A 12,200-nucleotide genomic window follows, 5' to 3' on the forward strand; every position below is an offset into this window, starting at 1 on the left:
ACAAATTTTAATAATTCCTGGACATTGGTAGTGGCTCTCAGGGTAAGTATTGTGATATGTTTACTCATTTTTTATTTTATCATTTTAAGATGCTTCTTGACCAATGTTTAAGCACATTATTATTTGATTTTGTGCTTTCTAACAAAATTCTGCCACAGGGAGGCATTTTATTCTGTGTTCCTTGTGAAATAATTTACTAAATACATATTAAAAACAAGCTAAATGTGTAGTTCCAGTTTACCCTTTATTTCTTCAAATCCTGATGCTCACAGGGGAGATCGAATGAGTGAAGAGAAATGATTTGAGATTCAGAACTAAATCACACATAATAGAACTAAATTGAAATGCAAAATAAGGGCATTTTTCTATTTATATGGCTACCAGTTTTCCCATTGTTTTCTTGGGGGATACCTTCCCATCAAAAAACATCCCTTGCTGACTTTGAATGTATTTTGTAGTTCTATTAATTTAAATTCCTCTCTTATAAACTGTTGGATATAATTGGTCAGCAGTTTGATTGCTGCATTACCACATATAAAAGGAACTTTTCTTACCTTTAGTGAGCTGAAAGGAGTTCTGAATCTCACACAGATGAAACCAAATTAAGGAGCTGCATGGAAAGCTTGAACTTGTATTTTGTTTTTTGTTCTAAATGTCTAAATTGGTTGGTTTTTATATCTAGTGATTAGTCATCATCTAAATGAGCATTTTGTAATTTGTATTTGTGAAACATTGTATTAATGGACTCATTTTTTGGCAGTATTTTGCTATTATGGATAAAATTGTCCTGCTTTTTTCTTAAGAATTTTTTATAGGTGATTGTACAGTAGTTGCTAAGTTCTGTGTTTTCTGTCTGTGGGTCCATTTTATTTAATGACGTCTTGTTATCTCCTTCTACTACTTTGCAGATCATTTGTTAGGGCAGTTGTGTTAGTATATCTGTAGCTATTGTTTTTGACATAAAATCAAACTCGATGTTTTTACAGAACCCAAAGTACCCTAAACCAGTTAGATGAACCTAAAACCATGTGCTGGCTGTATACGTTGATTTTAGTTCTTCCAAAGATGAGAAAAATAAATAATTTCTGCTTAGAAAGAAATGTGAATTCAGGACAGGTTTTTTAACTTTGATCCTGTAGAAAGTGGTTCTTCAATAACTGAAAGTCCCACGAGTGCATTTGTATCAGTTACTGCTGGATCATTCTCTGTAGGACCAGGGGTATCAAAACCTGTCACAGGATTTCCATTTCTTAATTAAAATGGAAATTAGTTATTTATCCCACATTAAGAATTAACAGATCTGCATGTTAACCTGTATTTTTAGTCATCTGTTTCCTAAGGATTTTTTCAAATACAGATCTTCTTAGCTTGCTTTTACCTAACATAATGAACAATCTATAAATGTTTGGTAGTTGATGAAAGGACAAAAAGCGTGTTGTTTTGTGTCAAAGTAAGTATGGTATTTCAGGTCTTTTGAAGAAATCCTCTCATGTTATCCATGAACATTGTCAAATTATGACTTCTAGACACTGCAGCTGAAGAGGATGTGTATTGTTTACTTGTGATCAAGTAATTTTTGACAGATTCAGTCTTCATTTTTTTTAATTCAGTCCCCAAATCCTTATTTAATACTCAATGTTAGTATTAACTAAAACCATTGGCTTTGTTTTGTTTATTTCACTTAATGCAGTTAAATGCATCTACACTTCATCTAAATTAAAATACATTCTAAAGATGCATCTTAATGCATCTAAAATCTCTGTCTCTTTGTTCTTCCTAAAACCTCTTTGAAGGTAAAATAATCTTAATTATAAAAATTGAAAAAAGAAAGAGAACACCTTGATTTTCAGTTTATCTTTTGAGTTTTCCAAAGGGAATGGTCTATGTTGTTTTGCAAAATAACGATTTTTTTTTCTTATAAACTTTCAGTTTGTTATCATGGTAAATTTTGATCTCTTAATTGTGGTCTCTGGTCAGATTTGGTCCTGCTTGTAAAGTCCTGAGGTGAAAGTGGAGAAATCATTGCAAAATCACTCTGGCTTCAGTCAGTCACATACTCTTTTTTTAAAAGAAAAGTATCTATCCATTTAGAGAAGAGACCTGTAATTACAAGGCAGTATTGATTCTCTGTGCTTGAGCTCACTAAACTGAAGTAGCACAGCTGGACTTAGGGCAATCAAAAATACAGAGGTTTTGAAGACCAATTGGTGAGTAACGGTGTTTTGTGGATAGGAGTATTTGGATTTGACATTAGTCACAAAGGGAGACTTATTCTATAATGGGTCAGTCGTCTTCACCTTTTTTTGGATGAAAATCGCAGCCATATAAATTCTTATCGTTGCCAAATACTGTGGATAATCTGAGCCAAGAGTAATTAGTAATATAAGTCACATGCAGGGTTTCAGTGCTTATTATTACATTGCCACTTTACCCCTCTGTCAGTGCTTTCAGCACAAGCAAAAAAACTGAAAATAAATCATTGAAGGTACCGTGGCAACTCCACAAATCAGTGCAGTATTTGTGAATATGTGAGAATGTAAAGGTCTTTCATCATACCTACCTTTTGCTAGGCTGGTAAGAAAGGAGCAGAACTCTGTTTTCAGTCACACCCACACCTGTCAACGTGAATAAACATGTCAAAGACTTAATTAATAGGGTAGTTAATAGTAATGCCATTTATTTCCTCTGAGGTGTGGAAAAGAACAGTTATCAAGCAAATTAAAATAACTGGGACTTCCAGAAACACAAGACCCTCTACTGCAGACCCACAAAGCACTAAGTCACCTGTGAAATTCTAGGAGAGACTCATCTTCCTATTGACTTGCATTTGTGAAGAGGAAGTACGAGACTGACGCGGTTGTTGGATTTGCTGTAGTCTTTTTATGGTGTTGTTACATTATTTGAACTCTGCATAACAGTCTGTGGGTAAGGAGTGCTGATCGGTGGTCAAATAATCTCCTAATGTGAAGTTATTTTGAGGAAATGCAGGTTCCTGGCTTTTCTAAACACACAGGGAAGGGTAAATCTCAGGTAGAATTAAGCATAGCAGCTATCTCAATTCTGTCACAGGTGTTATTTAATTTTTTTAAGAAACCATGTGCTAACTGCCTCTTAGTCAAATCTTGGTGTAAAAGTATGCAGTACTTGTCAGCAAAAGTATCAGTGAATTAGTATCGAGGAACACACTAAGCTTCCTAGTTTGATGCATCTTAGCTTTCGAACACTCATGATAAGTCATGTCAAGTTAAATGAATTTCAAAGAATCTTCCAGAAATCTGAGGGCGTATTTCAAATCTTTTTCCCTCAATATACATCTAGTTCTTTTTGACCTTACAAATTTATGGGTGTTTATGGTGCAGTTTATTTTTTAATTTTAATGAATAAAAAAGCATTCAAATACTTTTTAATCAAACCAGATATGATATAGCCTCAGTTGTGGGCACATTCTCAGTCTCCTACTCAAGAAAGTTGTAAAAAAGTCTGTTGAACAGAGTATTTTTCTGTCATGAGTGTAAATGGCAAAGGGAAAGAGTTAAGAGTGTAGTTTGAAAACAGCAAGAGCTGAGCACACACACGACAAACTAAACTGTAGAATCTGCTGAGAGCAAAGATTGGAGTTTATTGAATGAATGTGTGAGTCAGAGATATTCCAAACTCTTCTGGACAAGGCCCTGAGCAACCTGACCTAACTTCAAAGTCGACCTTGCTTTGAGCAAGAGGTTGGATCCTTCAGGATCCCTTATAATTAAACTATTCTGTGATCACATGTAAGAAAGAGGGATGGTAGAAATGGAACTAACTTTTGCTTGCAAAAAGATGGGTAACTAAGCTGCAAGACTGCTAGTACTGTAAGTTGCTACAAACTGAAACAATTAGGTGATTGTCAGGGTTCTGATACAGATGTATCTTCTTAGTGGAAGAAAGAAGGAAAAAAATGTCTGTCCTGCAACCTGGCTTTACAAGAGGAATCCAGAATCAATTGTAGTTAAATTTTTGTGAGTGATGTTTTAGATTACCCTTTGTCCTAAATAAATGTGGTTCTAGCTGGTTTTACTTCATTTTTATACAGGGTTCTACAGAAGGCAGAAATAATTTATCTAATAATTATTAGTCTTCATCATGTGTTATTTCTATTATCTTTTAGTTACTGATAACTTTCTCCTGTAAGTTATTTCTAGCACTGAAATTAAATGTATACAAGAAGAAATGGATCCCTTGCTTTGGCTGCCCGAAACTAACAGCTTTCGACGTTTCACTCCTGAGTCCCTGGCAGCAATTGAGAAAAAAATTGCTGAGAGAAAAAACAGGCAAAACAAAGATAAGGAAGAGAGTCAACAAGTTAAAGAAGATAAACTTAATCCCCAGCTGGATCTGAAAACATGCAAAAAACTGCCCTCTCTCTATGGGGATCTTCCTGAGGAGCTCATTGGGGAACCCCTTGAAGATTTTGATCCATACTACAGTGATCACAAGGTTAAAACTTTAAAGAATGTTCTTTATTTAATTTTCTTTAGCTAAAGTCTTAAGAAAAAAATAGCTGTATGCAGAGGATTCTGGTGTTGATTCTTCTGTAGACAGATCTTAGAACATTACTAGCATACGATGAGTTAGGAGTGCTATGAGTATACTTCATATTTTATAGTGAAAAAGTATTTTAAATCCCACGCTACAAGCAGTTTTAATTATGAGTATATGATACACTATTATGGAAAATATACTCTGAGATGACTGATGTTTTGTTATTTAGAGCAACTCTCTGTCTATGAAGTCTGTGGAGCTGAACTCACTATACTATAAATAGTGCCTGTCAAACAGTAGGTCATGTTGAAATTGCTGGCAAAGTGCCAATACTTTTGCTCAATTACAGATTAGGACATACATATTTGAAATATTTCCAATGTTCTATGTAATAAAAAGATAAAATTAACTTACACTTCTTAAGGAAATTGTATATTATTTGATAATGTCTCACCAGCTTTACTTATTGTAATGTATTTGTTTGGTGTATATCCCATGCTATTACAGAGTTTTTTTGTGTTGTGTTATCTATGGGATTGTGTAAAATAAATGCTTTAGGAATCCTCTTGAGATAGAATTTCTATTATATGATCGCTTACTACTGAAGCGGACTTGAGCTGAAGTGTAGAAGGTTTTGTTTTTCTTATGCCAGCAAAAGTTAATGAAATATAATGAAGTTATATTATATAATGAAATATATTGAAGTAATATAATGAAATATAATGAAGTTAATGAAATATCATTTTTTTCATGCTATTAGGGTGATGATCTTGATGAAAAGAAGAGAAACTATGAGTTCTTACTTCCTTCACAGAAAATACAAACTGGCATAGCTGGTGTTTCATTGAATATGTAGTATGATTAGGTCTCAGCCCCAAGTAAGGATGCAAGAAAGCTGTACACAGTTAGATATAGTTCTAGGTGAAGATTTTTTAATGTTACTGTTTAATTTGGGGAACATTTTTGTTTCATGAAAATATTTCATATACTATGAATCTTTTGTTTGTAGACTTTCATGGTGCTAAATAAAAGGAGGACTATCTTCCGGTTTACTGCTACGCCTGCTTTGTTTATACTTGGTCCTTTTAATCCAGTGAGAAAAGCAGCAATTAAAATTCTAATCCATTCATATCCTTTTAAAGGTTTCCATCATTTACATTTTAAAATACACAGCACTGTTTTCTGCCATTTTGTTCCTCTGTTGCTGCTAAGCTAAAGGTAAGCTATGATACTGAGAGATTTTTTAGAAGATACATTGAATCTTGTTTTATAACAGCAAGGATATTTACATGCTGTTGCTGTAGGTGAATATGTTAAAATGATCATATTTAAATGGTCAGATTTGCTGATATTGTTACAAAACAGCATTTAGCAGCTCCTGTGTGTTATTTTAGCTTTATATATTTAGAACTTTTTCTAAATCCCTACAGTGATGAGAAGTGTAGACTTTTTTTTTTTTTTTTTTTTTTTAATTAAAAGGAATCCCTCACAGACTCTTGCAGGGTGTCACCCTCCTTCCTTTTCTTTTTCAAATCAACCTTAAGAATTTCCCTAGCCCAGAAGAGTCCTGTGGAATGTCATCCTCCACTTCCTTTTCACCGTTCATCTAAATGTTTTTGCTTGAGCAGTGACAGCATCATTTCTATTGACTATCACTGTATCCAGAAGGGTGAAGGAACCTTAGGTCTTTATGGCCTGCCCCTTTTATGTTGTTTGTGTGATGGAATTTCGAGACACTTCTGTTTGTTTGACAGGAAGAAAATGACCTGGAGACATCTACAGCTAGAATCTACATTTGGATTTACTGAAGAATGAAAGGCTAGACCCAAAGAAGAGCAGCTAGTGTTCCTCTGTTCTTCTAGATGTGTCACCCACATTCTTGCCCTACCCATTTCCTCCTCTTCTCTGAGTGTGATGCGGCATTAGAGCCCCTCCTCCTACAGGTGTTGCAGGGAAAAACTTTCTGAACTCATGGCAGTGCATCCTTCTTGTTTGGTTTTCCTAGATTTTCTTAAAAACAATGGGATAATTTTTTTCATCATGTTTATTCCATATTTTTGCTTGGAAAAAACATGTATCTAAAGTTTCAAATGCCACTTGACAGCTGAGGGCTCTCAAATTTGCTTGATTCTCAGCTCTTCAATCTAGTATGTCCACTTGAATCTCCCACTAATACCCATCTTCCAAAACTACCTTCACATAAAGATCATTCATTGTTATTTTTTAATCATTAACTTAACTCAGCTGAGCAGAAATTTAATCTGACATCAATTTCTTAGGAAAGAGCATGAGGAGTCCTGGGCATATTCAAAACCAGAAAGTAATTATTTAAATATCTGTGTGTGTGTGTGTGTGTGTAAATCAGCAAGTTTCCTGAACTTGATTGTTTTAAAATAGAGCACGTTTTCTTTAACTTATTATTCAGGTTCTTTATTGGGTTTATTACTTGTACTGTGGTACTCAATTGTGCTTCTATGACTGCATCTAGCCTTCCAATAGGGCTCAACTGGACTGAGTGAGTATCTCAATTGCCATTTATTCACTCTTTCTTCAAGATGGCTAGCGTACTGGACTGAAACATTAAATAATATGATCATCTAATTCTGGGACTTGAAAAAACTCAGAGACCTGTGATTTAGACTCATCAGTCTAAATAAGCAATCCTTTCAGGCTATAAATAAAAAAAAAATGCCATTATTGCTCTGCAAGAATGTTGAAGCTTTTGAAATTTTTTATTGTGCTTTAGAATATAAATGTGAGCTTTCAAAACTTTTTATAAGGAAATGTGAGCATCCTCTTACACCCATGATGTTTCTGAACGCAATATATACCTATCTTGTCCACTTGTACTTTGCACGTTTTCCCTTCATCTCCATTCTGTGAGTAAATAATAGAAAAGGTGGAATGTGCCTGAATTCAATCACATTAATTTTTTTCCATCACTTTCACATATGCTTTCTTCTCAGACATCTTTTTACTGGCATTTATACTGGTGAAATACTGATAAAAGTAGTAGCAAGAGGATTTGTTTGGGATGAATTTACATTTCTTCGAGATCCGTGGAACTGCTTGGATTTCTTGGTCATTATTGTGACGTGAGTAAAACTGAATTGCTCCTGCTCAAGGGAAAACATAAGATAACTCTCTGATACTGCTGAAGTTTTTTAGTGATTGGGATCCCACCTGTTTAAGAATTGCTTTTGGGTCTCTGGACCTTTGCATATCAGCTCTCTGAAGAGAGAAAAATAGTGGTAGACTTTAAAACAAGACTTAAATGCAAAGGCTCTCTCTTTGAGTTAGCTTTCATTTGCTGAATTTCTCCCTGTATGCATTATTACAGTTGATAGAGCTGTTGTTTTTTCTCAATTTACTGTATATTTATTTTTTGCTAAAAGGTGCCAGCATGGACAGCCAAAACCAAACATGCCTCTCTGTTATTGTAGCTACTGCACTATGGGTCAAATGAAATTCGTCTGAGAAGGATCCAAAGAGGTTTGCAAGGTGTTGAGTGATGTGGTGATAAATAGCCAGTGAAATTCCAAGAATATAAAATAATACTCAAGGAAAAACAGACATAGCTTTACATACAGAGTTGTGGATTCCAAAATAGATATTACGTGTTGGAAAAAAGATTTTGCAATTAAAATAGATAATCTTGTGGAAATACCATCTTAGTGTGCAATGATAGTCAGAGAAGCAAATATATAATTAGGACCCTACAGGTAAAAAATAAAGAACAAAGGAGAACACTCAGTTATTTCACTGTAGAAATCCGGTATGTCTTTTTCTTCAAGACTGTATGTAGTTTTACTCCTGTAGATACAGAGAAGAGTGACAAAGATGGTTAAATGTACATCTCCTTGTATTCCACATGATAAGAAACTAAATAAGGAGGACTCTTTCATGAGGAAACAGAACAAGAAAATGGTGAGGGTGTGTGGCACAGAGTCGAAAAGAGAATAAATCCCCACATCCTCCCCTTTAGGACTAGAGCTAAGGCACTAAATAAAGTTGTCAAATAATAGAAACAAAACAAAAAAAAGGATGTTGTTTTTCATGCTATGAGAATTTCTATAGGAGAATCCCATTGTGGATTCAAACAGCTTGTTTTCATTCAGGAGGTTTCTGAACAAAAATTGTGGATGAAAATACATTAAGGAATATTTTTAACTCAAAGACCCTACATCATGTTCAGGAAGGCTCTGAGATGTAAATTTGCTGGAAGGAAATAGGAGAAGTAACACTGATTACCTTGATTTTAAACTCTTCTGTAAGCATCTGTTATAGGCCATTCCTGAAGATGGGGTAATAGGCCAGATGGATCATTGCTATGACTCATTTTGGTAACATTTAAGTTTATATGAGCGTAGACTAGCTCTTTCTTTTAAATATCTGGGAGGTAGACAAGAAGTAAGGAAGAAAGTCAGAATTTGCATCCCAAATACAGAAAGAGAATCTTGAAAGCGATATAGCCTTTCTTGCAGCAGCTTATAGATTGACTCAAAACCAAGTCTCAGAGATTTCAAAACAAATCCCTGCCATGTAGCATTTCTGAATATTCTCTGTTTGAAAAAATCCCTAGCTTCTTAGGTTAAAAGGGGCCTCTGGAGATTCTAGTTCAACTCAAAGCGGAGCCAATTTAGCTTAGGTTGCTTAGGACCTTGTCCACTCAGGTTCAGAGTTTCTCCACTGATGGAGAAACAGCCAATAGTCAACAGCCTCTTTGGGCAACCTGTTCCAATATTTATCCGCTCTTACTGTGATTTTTCCCAGCAGTATCTAATGGCAATGTTTCGTGTTGCAACTTAACTTATATCTGCTACCTCTCATCCCTTCATTGTGAGCTTCCAAGAACAGTCTGGCTTCATCTTCTCTAAATTTTTGCATTAGGCAGCTGAAGACAGCAATGTTTGTCCTGCTCTCACATCCCTTAGCCTTCTCGTCTTCAGATTCAACAAGCCCAGCTATGTCAGCCTAACCAGTTTATCATCTCATTGTCTTACTGGCCCCCTTACATCCCTGGCTAGACTTCCTTCAGTATGTCAATGTCTTTGACTTGGGAGGCCAAAGCTGGACACAGTACTCCAGAGTAAATTTCAAAAGTGATGAACAGAAGGAAAGAATGACTTTCTTCAATGTACAGGGTGGACTCATGATAATAAAGCCCAATATGTGGTAGCCCTTCTTTGCTGGAAGGGTGCTCAGTGTAATCGTATTCAACTAGTCTATCCTGACTTCCAAATCCTTTTCTGCAAAGTTGTCTCTCATCTTGCCAAGATATTTGAACACATTTTGAAATCTGCCGTTCTTAAACCCAGGATTTTAATTCTACTATCCATCTTGCTTACTTCTCTCAGAGTCCTGAACTCCGCTTTTTGTTGGACCTAGTATCAGCTGTCATGTCTGTGATTGGTTCTTCCTTATTTGCGAGTAACAGGTCCAACAGAGTGCTTCCCCTGTCAGCTTGTCAATCTTCTGTGTCAAAAACTGATTTTACAAAATGCTTTAGAGTTTGGAAGCCTTCAGGTGTCTTTTGGTGCTCACACTTTAAGACGTCATTGTGCAATTCAGTTTCAGTACTGTTGTATACTCAGATTCTACTGCATATATACATATGTATGTGAACAAAATATTCTTATGGGTAATCTGTAATCCACTAAGGAATTTGCACTGAAAAAATAAACACATTGTTAATCATCAGTAAGTCTCAAATTAACAACAACAATATAAACTACTTCATTTTACCTTCTCACTTCCCTACCCATACTTCTAATTCATTTGTTTTCAAGCCAGGTATAAATGCTTTTCAATACAGTATCTGCCTCAAGGTTTTTGGATCTTGTCATGCTACAAATAAAAGTATTTGGAAGTTAATTCAACACACAGTTTTTACTTTGTACTTTATGATTATTTAATCCTACAAGCTAGACAAAGCTATAATGATATATATATGAGCTATAAAATATATCAATATTGCTGATGAAAGTTACTCTTTGAATAGAAAGTTGCCTAAATGACCTCAAGAGGTCCCTTCCAACCAATATCTTTTTATGATTCTGATATTGAGACTTTTTATTTTAAGGAATTAATTTGGTTACTATTTATGATCTTCTTATAAAAGAATTCACAATTAATTTCCATTCTCACATGAAGGAAGTCTTATAAAAGTAGGAATAACCAATTAGAGGTAAGATTTTGTATAGAATATGCAACTCTTAAAATCTTCATTTTCTGGGCATTTCAATTAGTTAAAACAGATTGATACTACTTTCCGTATTCAAGTTCTAAACTGACTTAAATAAAAGTTAAAAAGAGCACTATGCGGTCCAGAAATAACGTATTGTAAATGAATTTTGCTCAACTCTGTACCCCTAAAGTATATATTCTATAGTTTTGTAAGATATTTTTGATATATACTTTTATGTACTGAATCTGATCAGTTCGAGGTTGAAAGGACCTGATAGTGACATTAAAAATTTTATATCAAGATGACGTTTGGATGGATAAATGCTTTAAAACATTAAGCATCCACATCCACACTAAGTAAAACTTCTTGTTTCTTTTCAGAAGCACTATTCAAAGCTCCCAGTATTTTATTATCAATTCCTAGAAATGGACTTAGATTTTTAACTTCAGATACCTACATTTGGATGAATGTTTGACCTGTTTCTCTTCTGTTAACTAGTCTACTACCATATCCTCTATAGGCATATGCTCTAAGAAGTTTGATCTTTGTCATTCAGTTATGTGGTGGTTTAATTTTATAGGTATATTAGTATCTGTACACCACTGGGCAATGTTTCAGCTCTTCGGACTTTCAGAGTACTGAGGACTTTGAAAGCTATTTCAGTAATACCAGGTAAGGAGAAACATGCCGTACTAATTTTCTCTCAGTTTCAGCAGTATGCTCTCTCTCCTATTCTTGTGTTTAAGTGTCTTGTCATTTTTTGTGACTGTAACAGAATCCCAAGTTATGACCCTAATTTGAGGTCCCTAGTTTCAGCAGCATCCTAACACAATCTTTTTTACCATCCTTCATCAAAATTATTTTGACCTAAGCACATCTTTGTATTCTTGTTGCTTTTTCTATCCCATTACAAGTAACCAGTGTTACTTATGCCAGCAAACTTGTCTTTTTTTCTCTGTCTTTCTTGAGCAGTGTACACTATCCAATGCTTTCAGAATTTCAAAAATTCACTGATCTGCTAGCTTCTTCTTCCAGTTGCCTGAATGGAGAAAATGGAAAAAAAAAATGAAAAAATGAATCAAAAACATAATGGATGCACTAAATCACAAACGTCTTTGTATAGTAAACGGTATTTTGACAATGTCTGTAACAAATGATAAACAGGTTTTTGGACTGCATAGGTAGCCCTTATTTTCAATGTACACACTGAATTCCTAAAAAGAATTTGTTAGAATAATTCTGGATATCACTACCTATGTTGTAGGTCAAATTCAGTTTTTCTGCCTGAATGTTGGTCTTCAGTTTATGTATCACCCTTTGTACCACCCCTATGTCAAAAATGTTCATTTCTTTTTAAAACAGTGAGCTTGTAATGTATTATCTTTTGAGATAGACTGCTCTGAGGTTGGCACAAGGTATCCTTTATTATAATGTCTTTTCAGCAAAATGTGAAGTACTTGTTTCACTATGCACAAAAATCTGTCCATGTTCCTTA

General features: G+C 34.7%; 1 protein-coding gene across 1 annotated transcript in view; it reads left to right on the forward strand.

The window, feature by feature from the left end:
* The first annotated feature begins 4,202 nt into the window (after window positions 1-4,202).
* LOC134137638 (sodium channel protein type 5 subunit alpha-like) overlaps window positions 4,203-12,200 on the forward strand; it is a 41,197-nt gene continuing 33,199 nt past the window's right edge. The window contains exons 1-5 of the mRNA XM_062570858.1: window positions 4,203-4,473; window positions 5,528-5,646; window positions 6,944-7,033; window positions 7,485-7,613; window positions 11,286-11,377. Coding sequence (XP_062426842.1) covers window positions 4,207-4,473; window positions 5,528-5,646; window positions 6,944-7,033; window positions 7,485-7,613; window positions 11,286-11,377 — 697 coding nt within the window. The 5' untranslated portion in view covers window positions 4,203-4,206. The remainder of the gene's footprint in view (window positions 4,474-5,527; window positions 5,647-6,943; window positions 7,034-7,484; window positions 7,614-11,285; window positions 11,378-12,200) is intronic.

Source organism: Rhea pennata, chromosome 2 (genome assembly GCF_028389875.1).
Source record: "Rhea pennata isolate bPtePen1 chromosome 2, bPtePen1.pri, whole genome shotgun sequence".
Lineage (NCBI taxonomy): Eukaryota > Metazoa > Chordata > Aves > Rheiformes > Rheidae > Rhea > Rhea pennata.